The following is a 21048-nucleotide window of genomic DNA, read 5'->3' as shown; positions in this document are numbered from 1 at the left end:
GTTACCTAGCATGCTACCTCTATGCCACCTGGTATGTTTATTAGGCCTATCAGAAAAAAAAAATTATCTTCTAAAGTTTCTTTAGTTGAAGATGCGCCTATGTTATTAGCATAGAAGATTGTGCTAAATATTCAGAGGCATACAAAGCTTACAGGTTGGTAGAAGAGAGTCTACTATTTAAGATTTTTACCTCAGTAATTTTTATACTGATTACATGTTGAAATGTATTCTGGATACACTGAGTTAAATAAAAATCTTATTAAAATTAATTTCACCTGTTTTTCACTTTTTAAAAAAGTGTCTACTAAAGAATTTAAAATTATGTGAGAAGCTTGTATTATACACTGCATGATGCTGTTCTACATCTTTTTCTACATACCTTAAAAGAATACAGAATAGATTATCCATGTCTGTAAATACATGAATACACAGGTACAGCAGTTTTCCCCACAAAAGTGTAATCAGCTTCCTTTCCCACTTAATACAATCAGCATTTCTTTTCCAAAAAGTACATATACATTTACCTCATTCTTTTTAAGGGTCATTTTGATACCCATTGTGTGGATATGCACAATTCATGTATGTAACTTTCTACTGATGAACTCAGAGGTGGTTTATATTCATTTGCTTTTTCAAACAATGCTATAAGAACATCCTCACATTGCCTCACTTCGTAGAAAGCTGGGTCAGAGGGTATGAGGACTTAAAATGTTGACAGCTGAGCAGTCGGATTCTGAAGAGCTTCCTAGGCGAGGCTAAGGAATGTTAAGTTTATCTTGAAGTCTCCAGGTCATAAAATTGTTAACTCTTCAAAGTTTTCTTAAAGTGTAAGTAAGGGGAACAGGGGAGACACCTACTAGAATCTCACAACTCACAGTTTTCCTTCCAGTCTCTTCTGGTGTATAACTACTACTCAGCAAAAGTAAAAACATAGTCCACATCAATTTTAGGTCTTACTTTTAGAACTTGATGCTCCTGCATAAGCACTTTTTCCATGTACTGCAGTCTTTATAACAAGTTCATGTAGCCAGACTTTTAGCCAGACACTAGGGCCTTTTTGTTATATTTGAGTAGCTCAGATAATGCCTTTCTCTGGGGGTTCAAGTCACGTTATCCATGGATACTCTCCAGTTATCACTCAACCAAACTCAGGTCTCTTTGTTCTTGTGTTGAAACTGTTAAATCTGATTCTCTGGTGTAGGGAGTAACTGGAAGCAGGGAGGGAGCTGCAAAGGTCCTGGTGAGAGGTGAGCAGGCGAGGATCACACTAGCATACTCTGAGTATACTCAGCTTTTAATGTCTCAGTTTCTCATTTTGAGACGAAACCTTCATGGTGGGCCATGGCATAGTATATACACTACATGTTCACTGAGAACATACTTGCTGTGTCCAACATGGCACAGGGCCACATCATGTTAGTTCACAAAAAGCTAGGAAGGGGCAGTGCTGTTAAAACTATGAGCTGAGAACATTCCTTTATTAGGCCAAGAAGTTTCTACTCATATTATTTATTCAATAAATACCAGGCATCTACTTTATAAAAACAGATCATTATGAGAGATATGAAAGAGTACAAGTAAGCTAAAATGAAACACCTGAGCCTAAGGAGCTTAAAATCTAGTTTGTGAGTCAGAAAGACAAACACAGTAAGAGTGGCATGTGATAAAAGTTGAAAAAGCATAAAAGCAAAGAGTTATAAACTTCAAGGAGAAAATGATATTTGGATATACAAGAGACTCTAGTTGAAGAGAAGTGGATAGTGGAAAGAAATGTGTTCACTTCAAAAAGCTTTTTCTAAATTCATTATTCAGAATGGCTGTAAGAATGCTCTAACTGGTTAGAGAACACAGCTAGTTACCCTAAAAAGGTGAACTACTACTTCTTACCACTAGAACAGCTATAATTAAAAATGCAGACAATAACAAATGTTGGGGAGGATGTGGAGAAACTGGAACTTTAATAAGCTGCTGAGAATATAAAATGGTGAAGCCACTTTGGAACACAGTTTGGCAGTTTCTCAAAAACTTAAACACAGAGTTCCTCTATGACCCAGCAATTCTACCCAATTCCATCTAAGGGAAATGAAAACATACGTCCACACAAAAATTGTACACAAATGTTCATAGCAGTATTATTCATAACAGCCAAGAAATGGAAAAACTCCAAATGTTCATCAGCTGATGAATGGTAAAGAGAATGCGGTATAACACATATATAAGGGAATATTTTTCAGCTGATGAATAGTAAACAGAATGCAGTATAACACATATATAAGGGAATATTTTTCAGCTATAAAAAGGAATACAATACAAATTCATGCTACAACACGGATGAATCTTGAAGACGTTAACTAAGAAGACAAATACAGAGGCCGCATATTGTATTATTTATATGAAACCTCCAGAACAAGCAAATCTATAAGGCAAAAATGAGATTTGCAGCTGCCATAGACTGGAGGGTAGGGAAATGGGGAGTGACTGCTAATAGGTATGAGGTTTCTTTTGTGGGTGATGAGAATGTTCTGGAGTTAGACAGTGGTTATAGTTGTAGACCATACTGTGAATACACTAACAACCACTAAATGGTATGCTTTAAAGGGATGAATGTTATGCTATGTGAATGATATCTCAATTAAAGCAATCAACTTTTTTTTGCTGGTAAGAATTGACAGCTAGACATCTTCCTGCTTTAGCTGACGAAATCAATAGAAAAATAAAATGAAAAAAATATACACTTTCATATAGTGAAATACATAGAATTCTATGATAAAAATGTTTCTGCCATACCTGTGCTTTCTTTTCACAAAGTGTATACACAGTTTCCAAATTTGGATCATTGTGAAGAGGATGAGAATACATTCGATGCTCAAAGGCCTCTACTTTCTGGATAACTTTTTTCAATCCTTGATCCTGAATGCCCATGTCATCAATAGGATCTAATAAGGGAACACCATCAGGAAAACGTTTCTGAACTTCCTGAAACAAAATATTTAAAATTCATTTTTCACTTCACAGATAATGTTAGTTAAGACTAAACTAAACCAGTATTTTCTTTTATGTTTTTCCTATGCACATAGACATGTATTATAACTTATTAATAATTCTAATATCTAGAGTTTAGTAAGTTCTGGATGTGGCACAACTTATTGATAAAACCCATTACTGTACCTTTACTGCTATAACTTCTTGCCATTATAAATAATCCTGAATTGAACATCTCAAGTGTAAATTTTTTTCAATTTTCTGATTACTTCTTTGGGCTGATTCCTAGGGTGCGTGGTACTGAGTTGAAAGACTTAAAAAGACAAACTTTTTAAGGGACCCAGATTCCCACTGCTACATTTTTTTTTTCTAACATGATTTAACTATTAAATATAATGAACATGTGAATTCAGAGAAGAGATAGGTTATTAGTCTGATATCCCACTGGAAGACTTCTAGGGTCTTAGATCTAGGCCTTAAACGTGAGGTAGGATTTGGCCAGTTAGAAGGGTGCATGAGACAAGTGCTCGGGCCTGGTGCACTGGGAAGACCCAGAGGGATCGGATAGAAAGGGAGGTGGGAGGGGGGAATCGGGATGGGGAATACATGTAAATCCATGGCTGATTCATGTCAATGTATGACAAAAACCACTACAATATTGTAAAGTAATTAGCCTCCAACTAATAAAAATAAATGGAAAAAAAGGAAAGGTATCAGAAGCAAAAAAAAAAAAAGGTTACCCACAAAACTTTTTGCAAAATTGTTAAGAGAATTATTCATTTTAAGAAGCCCACATATGGACTACAGTTTAAAAATTCCTACTCTACACGAAAAGCATCCAGTTTTCTCAGATTTTAGTATATGGCCTTTGCTACATAGTAAATGCTCTTCAAATATTTATTTACTAACCAACTAATAATTTTCCATAAGACTATCTTATCCATGTATTAACTATACTACAGTAGTCAAAAGTCCAGGTACATGATTTTATATATAAAAACTTTTAACACACTCTATAGTTACTTTCATTCATAACCAGTAAAGCAAATATATTTAACATACAACAGTGGTCACGTTTTACTCTGTGAGCCCTCCTTTAGACTAACTTGTTGGTAGATTCAGAGACAGCAATCTACATATAGATCTGCTGCCATGCCACTGTGTTTGTTAAAAGTAACTGCCACTACTGGCAGTGTTTATAGTTTTTCTGAAAGAAAGCAATATATTTAAAAGCATATCAACTGCCTTGTCATACCACCTATTTATATTCACATAAAATTCACATTTAACTCATAACTCCATGTGTGCACCTGTATTGACTTCAGAACGCTCTGCCTGTTGTCCAGCGGCCGGAGGTCCTTAGGGATGTAGAGCCTGACGCTGCTGACAGCAGACAGGAGGTGCACCAGGACCGGAACAACCTACGACACAAAGGCACACACGTGACAACTGACACCGCACACTTTCAAATTCTGCCATTTCTTACATTGAGTTTGAATCCTTCTAAGAAAACTGCATTTACATTATTGACAGGTACAGTAAGTGGATGTAACCATTGTGGAAGCTTATACGTTAATAGAAACTATTATTTTGTTTTAAATATATTTATTTATTTGGCTGCACCAAGTCTTAGTCACAGCATGTAGTATCCAGTTTCCTGACCAGGCATCAAACACGGGCCCCCTGCATTGGAAGCCCAGAGTTTCAGCCACTGGACTATCAGGAAAATCCTTAGAACTATATTTAAAAACTAAAAACAAATTCAAATTCAAAGTAACAGGCTAACAAATGGTACATAAAAATAATTGTTGATTATTTTTATAATTGTGCTGATTTCCTCAACACAGAATCCATACTTCATTCATTTGTGCATCCTTAGTAATTGGTACTTTTTGAATATCTAAAAGTACTACAGCACTACAAATGAAGGAAAAACTATTTAAGTGTACATGGGCATGAAATATTCATGTAATCTCTGGATGGGCCAGAATGACTCTGTTAAGACATCATCTTGAAAACCCAACTATTTTCAAACTTTCCTCCATGCATTCTCCTGACAAGAATACACTTCCCTCACCATCACACTGAAGCTGGCAAAGTAACAGTGGTAAAAGTAATTTTCAGAATACACTGTTTAAAGTGTTAACCTCTACTAATCAACTATTATCCAAAGCTATCTATATTCTAAGCCATCTTATTTCTTCTGGAAAAATAAATTCAAGATTTCACAGGCAAAAGAAATAGCCACTTTACAAAGTCTTACACAAATGCTGATGAAAAGCTAAATTTCACATTACATACACTTAAAATTAGAGAAGGGAAAGGTAACTACGGAAATCCCATTTCCTCTTCATATTTCGTGTAAAGAAAATAGATTCAACCAACCCTAAATAGTGCCACACAATCACTGTAGTTGAGAGATGACATTTCCTTACAAACTGCCTATGGCATTAATTGCCTATATCCAGCAGTCCTACTGAAAATATTAATTTGCAAAAGCAAATAATATTTATATGTATTCAACTTCTTAAGGTATACTTTTCCTTCCTGTTTCATTCTACGCCTTTGTCATTCAACCATATCAGACAGAAAAACTAGGAATTATTTTTAAAGAGGGCTGTTCTGTGCTCTGCACATGCTGCTTCCATATCTTGGAATGCAGATGTATCTTTAAAAAGTTCTAAAAAAAATTAAAATAAAATAAAAATAAATAAAAAGTTCTAACATTCCTAAAAATTTGCCTAAATTTCTTTTTTTTCCCCCATTGATCCAATCTACTTTTTTTTTTCCATTTATTTTTATTAGTTGGAAGCTAATTACTTTACAATATTATAGTGGTTTTTGCCATACATTGACATGAATCAGCTATGGATTTACATGTATTCCCCATCCTGGTCCCCCTTCCCACTTCCCTCTCGACCCGATCCCTTTGGCTCTTCCCAGTGCACCAGCCCTGAGCACTTGTCTCATGCATCCAACCTGGGCTGGTGATCTGTTTCACCCTTGATAATATACATGTTTCGATGCTGTTCTCTCAAAACATCCCACCCTCACCTTCTCCCACAGAGTCCAAAAGTCTGTTCTGTACATCTGTGTCTCTTTTTCTGTTTTGCATATAGGGTTATTGTTACCATCTTTCTAAATTCCACATATATGTGTTAGTATACTGTATTGGTGTTTATCTTTCTGGCTTACTTCACTTTGTATAATGGGCTCCAGTTTCATCCATCTCATTAGAACTGATTCAAATGTATTCTTTTTAATGGCTGAGTAATATTCCATAGTGTATATGTACCACAGCTTCCTTATCCATTCGTCTGCTAAATTTGTCTAAATTTCATTACTTCTTTTATAAGCTTACAACATGCACATATCTTCGATAAGTTACCTCCTTGAGCACAAAATGCTCCCTCCATATCTCTAAACCCCTTAAAGTCAGAGACTACGTGTATTGATGCAATTTATGCTTACGTATGTCCACCTTAATTTCCTTAATAAGACATGCTAAAGTAAACTGAATAGAAAATGGTTTTTCAGTGGAGGAAAGACACCCAGTTGGCCCACAGGGTTCAGTGAAGGCTTCTCTGGAGAGATTGTCAACTGAACCGAATGAAATCCTATTATTAAGAGCTGTAATGTTTCTCGTTATCTTTAAGTAAAACAGGCACAGATGCTTATGCTTAATAAAATCTGGGCCTAGAACATGGTAGACAACAAACAGTTTTCACCTAAAATATTAACTCCAATGAATTACTCATCAGATCATTTTCTTAGAAAGAGTCTAAGCTTTGAATGTAAAAGGGAGCCATGAATTATTATCAGTGTATGGCAGGAGAGGAGGAGAATGTTGGGATGTATGCCACATATTTGCCATTCCAAGTTGCAGCAACTTAAAAGATTCCTTCGGCCACAATGAATATACGTCAGATTGGGAGAATTTTAGCCTAATTTCAGGCAAGCAGTCAATTGATAAAATAAATGTTAGGGAAAACTAAATCATATAAGTTTCAATGGTGGTAGAATTCTAGAGAACAAAGAGTGAGGAACAAAGACCAAAAGCTAGCTGGCATTCAGAATTATAGGTAACTAGGCTTTCAAATGATCATTTTAAAATGTTTAACAATACAGTCTTTCTAATACTGTCAACTCTGAGTCTCACATTCATTTCATCAATCCAAAGCAATAGACTATGATGTTGCAATGGCCGATTTTACTTTGTAGAAACCAATGCCTATTATGACAAGTATCATTACAATGGCCTTTCTTCAAAGACCTAGCCAATGTACCACATACTTAAAGCAGTATTTAAAAATAACAAAATTTCGGTATATTGGTCTACAAAAAGATCCTTGAAAAGTCCTCAATAAGGTTTACTTACAATTACTCTGTATTAATTATTTTAAAATAAAATAGGAGACATTCAATATGAGTTTCTAATGTGGCAAACTGAATGCTTTGCACGTAATTAAAAGGACATGTACATTAAATTATTTTAAGGAAACTTAGAACTTATTTTCAAAAGACTGGCTATTTTCAGTCATTATTTTCACAGGAATGCAAAAAAAAGAGTATGGATGGAATAAAGTGTAAAATTAAACAATCACAAATTAATGATAATTTACCTTTTTAGCCCAGGTAAATTCCAACTTCATTATTAAATTCTCTTTATCCTTTACTATGTCACTAATTACCTTGCTGTAATTTGATAAACAGATTAATCATTTTACTGGTTTTAGATGGCTTCAATAAACGTTGAAAACTTCTAATTTAGAAATCATGAGTGTTTATTTTAATCACATTCAGGAAATCCAGTGATTATAAATATTTGAAATCTAGAAATGAAAAGTAAAGTACAAACCTGCATCTCTCCTTTCTCATCAGATTTAGCTGGCTTTGCAGCCTCAGTAGCAGAATTTTTCAAGCTTTCTTTGCTACAGCGCAGAAGTACTTCTACTACATATAACGGATCCAGTTCACCAGAATTAGGCTAGAAAAAAAAATGGGATAAACGTATATTAATTTTCAAAAACTGGCACACAAATTATAAGTCCCATGTGTACAGTAATTATGTTCTTGCATTTAGCACTATGACTGGCAAATATCACACAATGTTTCCTTCATGAAATGAAGCCTGTCTCTCTTCATCCTTCAACATGCTCCACTGGATGAGAAAACAGAGGAATTACTTGATATGAATTTCAGTAGTATGATTACTGGCACCTGATATGCCATCACTAAGTTTCTAATGATCAGCTTATTATTATAGTTCATTTTATGCTAGAATTAGAAAATGAAACCAAAAGAATGATCAGTATCAGAAAATAAATACGTATCTTCAAATAATCCTTATTAAACAAGATGAAAAATACACTGAGAGTAGATTATTTTAGTTTTTGATTCAATATTTGAATAATCTCTTTTGTATAAAATTAGGTAAATAGAGAAGTTATTTTTTTCCTTGAAGTACAGTTTACAGTTTCCCTGGTGTCTCAGATGGTGAAGAATCCGCCTGCAATGTGGGAGGCCTGGGTTCGATCCTTGGGTTGGAAAGATCCCTTGGAGAAGGGCATGGCTACCTACTCCAGTATTCTTGTCTAGAGAATTCCATGAATAGAGGTGCCCGGCAGGCTACAGTCCATGGGGGTTGCAAGGAGTCAGACACGACTGAGCAACTTTCACTTTCACAGTTTACAACATTTACAAAGCTGTATTCATTTCTGCTAAACAATTCAGTTATACATACAGTGCAATCTTTTTATATTCTTTTCCATCATGGTTTATCACAAGACATTGAATATAGTTCCCTGTGCTATATAGTAGGACCTTGTTGTTTATCCATTTTATATTAATAGCTTGCACCTGCTAATCCCAAACTGCCATTCCATCCCTCCTCTACCTCTCCCTCTTGGCAACCACAAGTCTGGTCTCTATTTCTGTGAGTCTGTATCTGTTTTAGATAGATTAACTCGGGTCATATATTAGATTCCACATATAAGTGATATCATATTTGTCTCTCTCTGACTCATTAGTACGATAATCTCTAGTTCCATCCATGCTGCTGCGAAGGGCATTATTTCGTTCTTTTTATGACTGAACAGTATTCCATAGTATACATGTATCACATCTTCTCTATTCATTTATCTGTTGATGGAAATTTCGACTGTTTCCATGTCTTGGCTATAGTGAATAATGAACACAGGGGTGCATGTATCTTTTGGAATTATAGCTTTGTCCAGATATATGACAGGAGTCAGATTGCTGGATCATGTTCTTGGGTTTTCCTGGTGACTCAGATGGTAAAGAATCCGCCTGCAATGTGGGAGACCTGGATTCAATCCGTGGCTTGTAAAGATCCCCTGGAGAAGACCATGGCAACTCACTCCAGCATTCTTGCCTAGAGAATCCCCATGGAGAGAGGAGCCTGGCAGGCTACAGTCCATGGGGTCACAAAGAGTCGGACACGACTGAGCGACTAAGCACAGCACAACATGGCAACTCTACTTTTAGTTTTTTGATGAACCTCCATGCCGCTTTCCATAGTGGCTGCACACATTTACATTCCCACCAAAAATACAGGTAAGTTCCCCATAAGGGGTAGTTATTTTGATCGAGAGGAGAACAGGGAAAGAAGCGATTACTCGATCTCCTCCCATCCCTCCTGCACAGACTTACGCAAAAATGTCAAAAAATACCCATTAATTCATGCCTACAACCTATTTCTGTACTAATGTATGAATTTGCCTAAGAATAGTAAAATATATCTCCAAAACAAATCAAAAGTATAATCATAATCAATTAAACCTCTGAGTACAAATTTCTTCAAAGAAAGCATAAACTCCGTTTTCCAATTCAAAAGGGAAACTAGTTTTGTCTCAGCATGTTTTTTCCCCCCAAATATGATTATTTTTAAAGGATTTTTAAAACAATTTTCAGTATGGTACAGATACAAAGCAAAGACAGGATATGCTGAACTACCAAAACCACTTACAACATTACAGAGATATTCTCAAGTACTAGTATGGAAAATCATTCCAAAGCCTCCTTTTTAGGAGCATTAAATGAAAACTTGCTATTGTATTTATTTCCTAAGATGATAAAACTTCTCTCGGCAAACATTTTCTAGTTCTGTACTCTGATGAAGATAGATCAATAATATCACCCGTCACATAAGAGAAATATAGTTTTGATAATCAAGATTGTAGAATGTAAAGAAACAACATGAAATACTGATGATGCATTTTTATCTCCTTAAAATGATTTAAAATATTTTCTTCTTTAGTATGCATTTTCCCTCTGTGGACAAAGAATGTCATGTCACCTGCCAAATGAGAAAACAAAGAATTATGCATCCATTACCAACTGCAGCCACCCCTGATGGTGGATCCTGAGGGGAACTCAGGACTAAGACAAAACAGGCTGCCAGCCAGCAACCTATCAGCCTCTCAGCCACCCCATCCCAATGGTTCACTCTGAGGGGATTCAGGACAGAGAAAACAGGACAGTTAAGGTGCATATCAAAGGAACAATTTCAATAAGCCCAGGCTCCTGCATCTTCCCAAACACAGAGAAATGTTAAATTCATTTACTCAAGGCGTCTGGTTTTAATTAACAGCAGAAGCTCTGACTACCTAGTTTTTGTTTACAAAAACTTTCTATGTATCTGACTCCACCCTTCCATCTTCAAAACAATTCCTCAAAGCTATCTGAGAGGTTGTTTCTTTGGCTCAAGTCCTCTGTTTAAGTCTGACAAATAAAACATAATTCTCAACTTTCAGGGTATGCATTTTTTTCCCGCCGGCAGTTTTGGTGACCAACAAACAAACTTAAGGGTAAAAGACTTCTCTCCTTTGTCTGAACTCCATGAAGATCCAGAGTCTTGGTACTAGCAGAGGTCAACTGGGTCTGTCTCCCTCCTTGGAGTCAAGATATTTGGTAGTAAATTCCTTTTGGGAGGAGTAGGTTACCTTTGAAACTTAGCTGAACGATACTGAGAAGATTTTCACTCACTTTAGACACTCAGTGGGTTACCCTCAGTTGAAAAACACTAAGAAGACTTTGCTCAGTTAAAAGAGAGTAAGATTGGACTGGTTAATGATGTGGGAGACGGGCTTGCTGTTTTCCTTGAACTGACTCAGTTCAGTCGCTCGTTTGACCCAAGGATCAAACCCGGGTCTTCTACATTGCAGTCAAATTCTTTACCACTGAGCCACCAGGGAAGTCACTGGAAAAGGGAATGGCAACCCACTCCAGTAGTCTTGCCTAGAGGATTCCATGGACAGAGAAGCCTGGCAGGCAAAGAGTCAGATACGACTAAGCGAATAACACCTTCACTTCACTTTTACCTATTTCCCACCTGGGAAAGTGAGGGCTTCCCTTGTGGCTCAGGTGGTGAAGAATCTGCCTGCAATGCAGGAGACCTGGGTTTGATCCCAGGGTTGGGAAGATCCCCTGGAGAAGGGAAAGGCCACCCACTTCAGTATTCTGGCCTGGATAATTCCATGGACTGTATAGTCCATGGGGTCGCAAAGAGTCAGACACAACTGACATGACTGTAGCCTGCCAAGTTCTTCTGTCCATGAGATTCTCCAGGCAAGAATACTGGAGTGGGCTGTCATGCCCTTGGATCTTCCCAACCCAGGGAGAGAACCCAGGTTTCGTGCATTGCAGGCAGATTCTTTACCATATGAGCCATATGAGTTCACAAAAGACCCCAAATAGCTAAAACAATCTTACACACTCTGATTCAAAACTATACTGCAAAGCTACAGTCATCAAAACAGCTTGGTAGACACACAAAAAAAGACACAGATCAATGGAACAGAATAGAGTTCAGAAGTGGACCCACACTTATACTGCCAATTAATCTACAAAAAAACAGGCAAGAATATACAATGAGGGAAAGACAGTCTCCTCAACAAATGGTGTTGGGAAAACTGGACAGCTATATGTGGGAGAATCAAACCAGACTGCTTTCTTGCACTGTGCACAAAAATAAATTCAAAATGTATTAAAGACTTAAATGTAAGGTATGAAACCATAAAGCTGCCAGAAGAAAACACAGGCAATGAAGTCTTTAACACTGGTCTTAGCAATATTTTTTCAGACCTGTCTCCTCAGGCAAGGGAAATAAAAGCAAAAACTAAAAAAAAAAAATGGGACTACATCAACCTGAAAAGGTTCTGCTCAGTGAAGGAAACTATCAACAAAACTTAAAGATCACCTACAGAATGGTGAAAGATATCTGCAAATGCTATATCCAATAAGGGGTTACGGGGCTCAGTGATGAAGAATCCTCCTGCCAAGCAGGAGATGTAGATTTGATCCCTAGATCAGGAAGATCCCCTGGAGAAGGAAATGGCAACCAACTCCCATATTCTTGCCTGGGAAATGCCACGGACAGAGGAGCGTGGCGAATCACATGCAAGTGAGATGAACTACATGCGAGTCCACGGGGTCTCAGGGTCAGACACAGCTTAGTGACTAAAGAACATACAACTTGATATCAAACAAACAAACAGGAAACATAACTAAAAAATGGCAGGGGAGCTGAGTAGACGGTTTTTCAAAGAGGAAATACACATGGCCACTGGGTACATGAAAAGATGCTCAACATCACTAATCATCAGGGTAATGCAAATCAAAATCACAATGAGGTATCATCTCACATCTGACAGAATAGCTATTATTAAAATGGCAAGAAATAAGAAGTTGTGGAAAAAAGGGAACCCTTGTGCACTGTTGGTGGGGATGTAAATTGGTGCAGCCACTATGGAAAACCGTATGACAGTTCCTCAAAAAGGTAAGTGTATAACTACCAAATGATCCAGCAATCTTGTTCCTGAGTATTTATTTGAAGAAAACAAAAACACTATTATCCAAAAGGAAATGTGCATGCACCCTTACAGTCTTTGCAGCATTACTATGTATCTTACAACAGTCAAGATGTAGAAGCAAGCCAAGAGTCCGTTGATAGAGGAAAGGATAAGATGTCACTCACACACATAAACACATGGGAATATTACTAAGCCATGAAAAAAAAAAAGAATGAACTCTTCCCATTTGCAGCAACATGAATGGATGGACTGGAAGGAGTTACACTAAATGAGATATGCCAGATAGGGAATAACAAATATGGGATGATTTCACATAACTGTAGAATATGAAAAACAAAACTGATCAACAAACATAACCGAATGGTAACAAAGTCACTGACACAGAGAGAAGATGACTGTCAGAAAGGATGGGGGAGGGGAGAAGGAAAGAAGTAGGTGAGGGAGATTAAGAGGCACAAATTTTCAGTTATGAAATAAATAACTCATAGGCATGAAATGTACAGTGTGGGGAATACAGCCTATATCTTTTCATGGTGACAACTGAAAGTATCAAGGTGAACACTGAAATGTATAGAAATATATCATGTTGTGTAACAGGAACTAATAGTGTTGTGGGTTAATTATGCTTCAAAACCAAACTCATAGAGAAAGAACTCAGACTTGTGGTTATCAGAGGCAAGGGTGAGGGAAGGAGGAATGAGATGACAGTAATAAAAAGATACAAACTTATAGTCATAAGACAGATATTAAGGACATGATATATATATAATAAACAATGCTATAGGTTATAAATGAAAGTTGAGAGTATCCTAAGAATTTTCATCACATGGAAAAGTTTAAAAATTGTTTTTAATGTATCAACATGTGATGATGGGTGTTCACTTAATGTATTGTGATAATCATTTCATGATGTATATAAGTCAAATCATTATGTTGTACACCTTAATATTACATAATGCTATATATAAAATGTATCTCAATGAAACTGGAAGAAAAAAATAAAAAAGCCAAGGAAACCAATCAACCAATTAACCTTCAATGCCAAGCTACTGCTTTCAAATGTTTAAATCTAGAGCCACATACTTAAAATCTGTATTTTAAGTACTTTTGGTGATTAATCTCAATATTTTGATTTTTCTCCTTCCCTTAATCTGAAGTGTTCTGCACCTGCTGCATATTATTTCCACCAGTGAATATCCATGAAATGAAATTCTACTCAGTGTTTAAGGTTCTGTTTAAAACTTCAAAAATTCTCTTCCTCCTCAGGTGCCACCTCGAACAGCTCAAACAAAATATCTTCCTTCTCCTGCTCTAAATGCACTCTGTTTATGTCTTTACTGAAGTATCTCATATATTGCCTGTTATTTTCACTATATGCTATGTTCACCAAATAATTAAGTACAGGGATTCTGTGTCTGTGGTCAATGAATGCTTCCTAAATTAGAATAAAATGAGACAATGAGTGTGACAATACTTTGAAAAAAATTATTGTAAATTAATAATTACTAATGAAAGTAATTTATGAAAACAGTAATAATAAACTAAATATCCTTAAGAAGCTATTCAGTAGGATTAACCATAGATCACTAATCAAAACACCTACCACAAACCTAGGAACTTTATTTCTCCACAACAAATGGCATCAGTATTTCAAATTTCCTTTACATATTTCAGGACTAACTTTCAATTCCAAAACTTAATTCTCAATTACCCTTACACAAAGGTGGGACTAATAAGTTAATGATAACAAATTCATGAAATGGTCAACCTTAATACAGTGTTAAATGTCACCTTATGCAAACCTTTCATTTTAAAGATAAGGAAAAACAGGCATGGAGATACAAAATGTCTTGCCTGAGGTCACTTTCTGGCACCTGTTTAGCTGGTGCCTACAACTAGTAAAGAAAATATAATAGACAGGAAAGCTGATTTAATTTTGAGGCGATCATTCTTCTAACAAATTATTAAAATCATCCTTGATTTTATGTATGTGACATTTTCAAAGTAGTTGAATAAATAATGACCAAAATCAACTTTATTATTGCCTTCATATGAATTAGAGCAAATTAAAATTGACCAGCTTTCCTAAGGTCTTGCTTTTAAGTCTCTGATATATACCCAAATCAAAATTCTAATTTCCAATGTCAGATGCTAATTTTTTCTAATATTCAATTTATAGGAAATGTATAAAAAAGGACTGGTGACTCAGAGAAGAAATGTAAGACAGTCATGAAATTAAAATCTGTGATAGTGTTAAGAAAATAACCATACCACTTTAAGGATAAAATCTCTGATTAATTGAAAAATTAATTCCTTATATGGACTTTATTATAGCTTCTCTTAAGGTAATGCTATTTCTAATCTGATTGATTTTCTGATCCTGAAGAAACATTTCACTAAAAATTTATATACAATTTTACTTTCAGGACAACAGTTTACCTTAACATTCGATTTCTTTGAGAAATTCACCACTACACCCCAACCAAAATCATCTCCTTCATTCTTCACCTGAAAAGAAAGTAAAGTAAGTAAAAATGTATTTATGTTAAAAGGCAATTTAGATGTCATGCCCACATTGTAGGCTAATAAAACATTCTGAGTTTTCCTGATAAAATATTTTTTGAAAGATCCATTTAAAATTAAAAAAAAAAAAAAGACACTGACATTACAGAAAGAAATCACTGCCAAATTTCACAGGCTTTCCAGGAAGCAACAGGAATCTCTCAGTTGGCAAATAAATGTGAAAAATGATATCTTGTATTTGTTTGGAATATATGTGAAATCTTTTATAATTAATGAATTCATCCAGGTTTTAAAATTGCCTTATTTTTGGACAGCATTTCATAACTAGTAATATTTCATATTAATTCCAAAACTGTCTACTTCAATTTATATTCCCCCAAATGAAAACCAGTAGAGAGTAAAAGGCATTCAACTGACCCCTCCTTCCTTAATCAGTATCATGAGAAACAGGTTAAACAACAAAATTAGTACAGATCAACTACTGTAGCAGGAAGCATCCACCAAAGAAAGAAAAAATACTGGAATCTTTATCTAAAAAATACTATATATTGAAAAATTTATAGTAAAAATGACATACCTTTACCAAACGACCTGGTTGTAGAAATGGTAAGCAGTATTTCGGTTTGTGAATGTATTCTTCAATTTCTTTACCCAATTTGGCAAGCTGCTGTCTAATCTTGTAGTAGATGACTACACTTTCTTCATTTGGTATTACTATTTTATTATACTGTTCTTCTGAGTTCTTCACCTCTATAAATAAAACACATATACAGTATCAAAAAATTATGTAGATAATACCAAGGATACATCTTTGACTACTACAACTGTAGAGATTGTATTACTACATACTGCACAGATTAAAAGCTTTGAGGAAAAGATTCAGAGACACCCGTAAAGCATGCTGCCTAGTTTCTCCCTTCTTCATTAAGGTTCACTTTCTCTATCTCATCTTCATAGTTCACCACTCACTAATTGTGGATCCTCAAAGCAATTCTGAAGTGGCAGTGGTTTAACGCCTTCCTATGGATGGGGAGAGACCTACTCTGTTGAATAAGCACTGCCCTGTAAAACTTTTTATGTAAACCATGTCAGCACTTCCCAGTATAATAGCCAGTGGACAGTACATGAGGCTTCCCAGATGGCGCAGTGGTAAAGAATCCACCTGCCAATGCAGGAGACACAAGAGACACAGGTTTGATCCCTGAGTCAGGAAGATACTCTGGAGTGGGAAATAGCAATTCACTCCAGTATTCTTGCTTTGAAAATTCCATAGACAGAGAAGCCTGGCAGGCTACAGTCCATGTGGTCGCAGAGTCGGACACAACTGAGCAACTGAATGTGCATGCACACACACACACACAACATGGCTATTTAATTTTAAAATAATTAAAATTACATAAAATTAATCATTTAGTTCTTCAGTCACACTAGTACCATATAGAATGCTCAACAGTTATATGTGGGTGTTGACTTCTCTACTTGAATAGCAGAGAATATTTCCACAGAAAGTTATATTGAGTAGCACTATTTTGGATCTTCTAGTATGGTGCTTTGACTCTGCAAAAAATCCATTTTGCTAATTTCATTAGGCTTCCACCATCACCTGGTATATGTCTCTAAAACAGAAGACAAGAAATTTAGCTAGTTATCTCTGCTCAGTCAGTGGTTAAAACACTAGCTCCTTTCAGAAATTGGTCTTTTAGTTAATCTAAACATCTATGATGTCATCTTTCACCTAGTGCTGACCTATCTTCCTTGCTCATTTCCACTGTGAACAAACAGTAGTTTTACTGAAGTAAAACACACATAACAAAAAATTTACCATTAATGACACGTAGTACACTCACAATATATGAAACCATCATTGTCAAGTAGTTTTAGAATGTTTTCACTACCCCAAAAGAAAATTCCATATCTTTTAGCACTCGTTCTCTCCCTCCCCTAGACCCAAGCAACCTTTCTGTTTGCAAGAATTTACCTATCCCAGATATTCCATATACATGGAATCACACATCATGTGGCTTGTCTTTGGCTTCCGTAACTTAGCATAATGTTCTCAAAGATCTGACTTCCCTGCTGGCTTAGATGGTAAAGCGTCTGCCTACAATGTGGGAGACCCAGTTTCAATCCCTGGGTGAGGAAGACTCCCTGGAGAAGGAAATGGCAACCCACTTCAGTACTCTTGCCTGGAAAATCCCATTGATGGAGGAGCGTGGTAGGCTACAGTCAATGGGGGTTGCAAAGAGTTGGACAGGACTGAAAGACTTCACTTTCACTTTCTTTCTTTTCTCAAAGATCAGCCATGTTGTAGCATGCATCAGTACTTCATTCGTTTTAATGGTGAAATAACATCACACTATGTGGGTATACCACTTTGTTTAACAGTTGATGGGCATTTGGACTATTTCTACCTTTTGGCTGTAATGCTGCTATGAACTTCCAGGCACCAATTTTTGCTTGAACATATTTCCAGCTCTTTTGGTTATGCATACACGTGAGTGGATGGCACCACTGGGTCTTATGGTAATTCTAGACTTCACGTGCTGTGCTATGCTTAGTTGTTCAGTCATGTCTGACTCCTTGCGACCCCACCAGGTTCCTCTGTCCATGGGAATTCTCTAGTCAAGAACATTGGAGTGGGTTGCCATGCCTTCCTCCAGGGGATCTTTCCAACTCAGGGTTCAAACCGCTACTAAACTATTTTCTACAATGATCACACCATTTTGTCAATTACTTAAAAAAAAAAAAAAACCCATTCTAGTGAGTGTGAAGTGGTGTCTCAATGTGGTTATAATATGCATTTCCTTAATGACTAATAATGTTGAGCATCTTTACATGTACTTATGTATTTTTGTTGGAGTAATGTCTATTCAAATCTTCTGTTCATTTGAAAATTAGATTATTTGCTTTTCGTTGCTGAGCTCTAAGTGCTCTTTATATATTCTACATACCAGACTCTTTATAAGATGCATGATTTGCAAATATTTTCTCCTACTTTGTAGGTTTTCTTTTTATTACTGCTGGTGTATGCTGAAGTGCAAATGTTTCAAAAATTAGACAAAATCCTATTTATTCAATTTTTCTTTTGTTGTTTGTACTTCTGGTGTCTTATCTAAGAAACCACTGGGAAATTGAAGTTTATGAAGATTTATACCTATATTTTCTTCAAAGAGTTTTAAGGTTTCAGCTATTCTATTCAAGACTTACAACCATTTTCAGCTACGGTATGAAGTAAGGGTCCAAATGCACTTTACCACAGGTGGCTATTTTATTGTCCCAGCCACACTTGTCAAAAATCAACTGACAGAGGGGCTTCCCTGGTGGTTCAGTGGTGAAATATCTGCCTACCAATGTGCAAGACATGGGTTCGATCCCTGGTCCAGGAAGATCCCACATATAGTAGAGGAACTAATGACATGTGCTACAACTACTGAGCCTGTGCCCTAAAGCCTGCGAGCCACAATTACTGAGCTCACATGCCACAACTACTGAAGCCCACGTACCTAGAGACCATCTCTGCAATAAAAGAAGCCACAGCAATGAGAGCTGATGCACCACAACTAAGTAGTAGCCCCTGCTTGTCACAACTAGAGAAAAACTCTGAGTAGCAACAAAGACCCAGCAGAGCCAAAAATTAATCCCCTGGGTCAACGGTGGGCAGCAAGTGCGACACTCTTCTCTACAGTTCTTCTTGCACTTGACTTCTTTCTTAGAAAAATCAAGAAGAGCAGTAACAACATTTCTATTGTACTTGTCCCTGGCCAGACCCCACGCAGAATATACGATTTACCTTCGAGCACCACAACTTAAGAAGGACACATTTAGACATTTATAAAAATGGCTGGAGACTGGATGTGTGAGCAGACCCAGAGTTTGAAGACTACTTCCTCCTCCTCTAAGCCTATTTATTTTTAGTAACACCAGAGTCAAGATGCTGCAAAAGTCTACCTAAGTATTGAGATATGTTCTTTGGATTTTTTCTTCTTTTCTTTTTTCTTTCAACCTCTAACTTCTGGTCTTTGACACACTCTGAGGCATACTGTATCATCCTGGTTATTTTTAATGAACTGCACTACTTCTTACAAGAATCATGTTCCTTTTATGTGAGAATAGAAGGCTATTCTTAACACACGTTACAGTAGTAAACATAATCAGAAAAAAGATATTAAAAAAAATTGGTAGGCTAAAGTCAATAAGAGGTTCTATGAGAAGGAAAACTATACACTGAGATGTTAATCTTGCTGTCCTACCAAAAGTTACAAAGTAACATTGCAGGTATCAGTAGAATACTAAATAAGTACTGACGGGTTGTTTATGGAGAGATGATATGCACAAAGACTCTGCCTGAGGCCCACATCCTCCACTCCAAAAAATTTCTGTTCTCAGACTACTTAACTAATGAATCAAAAGTTAGAGACATTTTAAGAAATCACATGTGTTTTGTATGCAGGACTCTAACTACAGCTACATATCACTCTAGGAAGTTAATTTAGGTGCAGCCTGCTTTTCCCCAAATTAAGGACAGTATCTCTTTCTAGCCAATTAAAAAGTAGAGGAACCTCAGTATAAGCTGGTTTCCCTCCAGTGTAATGCCATAAGAAAGCCTCAGTATCTTAGGAAACAGCACGTGAGATATGCCCATAAACTCTTAGGATAATTTTCAACCAATTTTCCCCTTTTGAGGGAGAGGTGGTGGTCCCAAAAATATATTTCTATCATATAAAATGTGCAATAGATAGACTTGTGAGAGATGGAAAAATGAAATGCTACCCCCAGTACTGAGGAAATTTTATGAAAGGTTTAAGTTTAAATGGCTTTAATGATCTACAGCATTACTAACACTAATAAAATAGGCATTTACTGAGCATTACATAACATAATAATCTTAGCATGAAATGAAATGAAGTGAAGTCGCTCAGTCGTGTCTGACTCTTTGCGACCCCATGGACTGTAGCCAACCAGGCTCCTCGGTCCATGGGATTTTCCAGGCATGAATACTGGAGTGGGTTGCTGTTTCCTTCTCCAGGAGATCTTTCCAACCCAGGGATCGAACCCGCGTCTTCTGCATTGTAGGCAGACGCTTTACCAACTGAGCTACCAGCCTTAGTTTGCTTTTTTATGCAATTGTAACAATACCTGGTTCATTCAACTCATGAAAATTAAATAAGATCATTTATGTTATGTCGGGAAGATCCCCTGGAGAAGGAAATAGGAACCCACTTCAGTATTCTTTCCTGGAGAATCCCATGGACAGAGGAGCCTGGTGGGCTACAGTCTATGCGGTCACAAGAGTCAAACACAACTAAGCGACTAAGTACAATACAACAAGAAGTCTGAGGTAGTCTGGATTTAAATCCAGATCTAACTCAACAGCTCTTGGTATTTAACCATAACATTATCTATTAATGAATAAACAAAAAGATTAAAATTAAAACTGAATACTTATTTAAGAATATAAATAAAGAAGCACACTTATGTGTTTGTTAGCCATCTGTATGTCTTCTTTTGAGAAATGTCTGTTTAGTTCTTTGGCCCACTTTTTGATTGGGTCTTTTATTTTTCTGGAATTGAGCTGAAGGTGTTGCTTGTATATTTTTGAGATTAATTCCCTGTTGCTTCATTTGTTATGATTTTCTCCCATTCTGAAGGCTGTCTTTTCACCTTGCTTATAGTTTTCTTTGTTGTGCAGAAGCTTTTAATTTTAATTAGG

General features: G+C 36.4%; 1 protein-coding gene across 1 annotated transcript in view; it reads right to left on the bottom strand.

The window, feature by feature from the left end:
* The window catches only part of MTREX (Mtr4 exosome RNA helicase), a 92376-nt gene that overhangs the window by 22559 nt on the left and 48769 nt on the right, over positions 1-21048 (bottom strand). The window contains exons 17-21 of the mRNA XM_020893134.2: positions 15916-16088; positions 15255-15323; positions 7841-7969; positions 4293-4403; positions 2788-2976 (exon numbers count right to left, since the gene is read on the bottom strand). Coding sequence (XP_020748793.2) covers positions 2788-2976; positions 4293-4403; positions 7841-7969; positions 15255-15323; positions 15916-16088 — 671 coding nt within the window. The remainder of the gene's footprint in view (positions 1-2787; positions 2977-4292; positions 4404-7840; positions 7970-15254; positions 15324-15915; positions 16089-21048) is intronic.

Source organism: Odocoileus virginianus, chromosome 14, assembly GCF_023699985.2.
Source record: "Odocoileus virginianus isolate 20LAN1187 ecotype Illinois chromosome 14, Ovbor_1.2, whole genome shotgun sequence".
Lineage (NCBI taxonomy): Eukaryota > Metazoa > Chordata > Mammalia > Artiodactyla > Cervidae > Odocoileus > Odocoileus virginianus.
The sequence above is the reverse complement of the archived record's forward strand: the minus strand, read 5'-3'. Positions and strand labels throughout refer to the sequence as shown.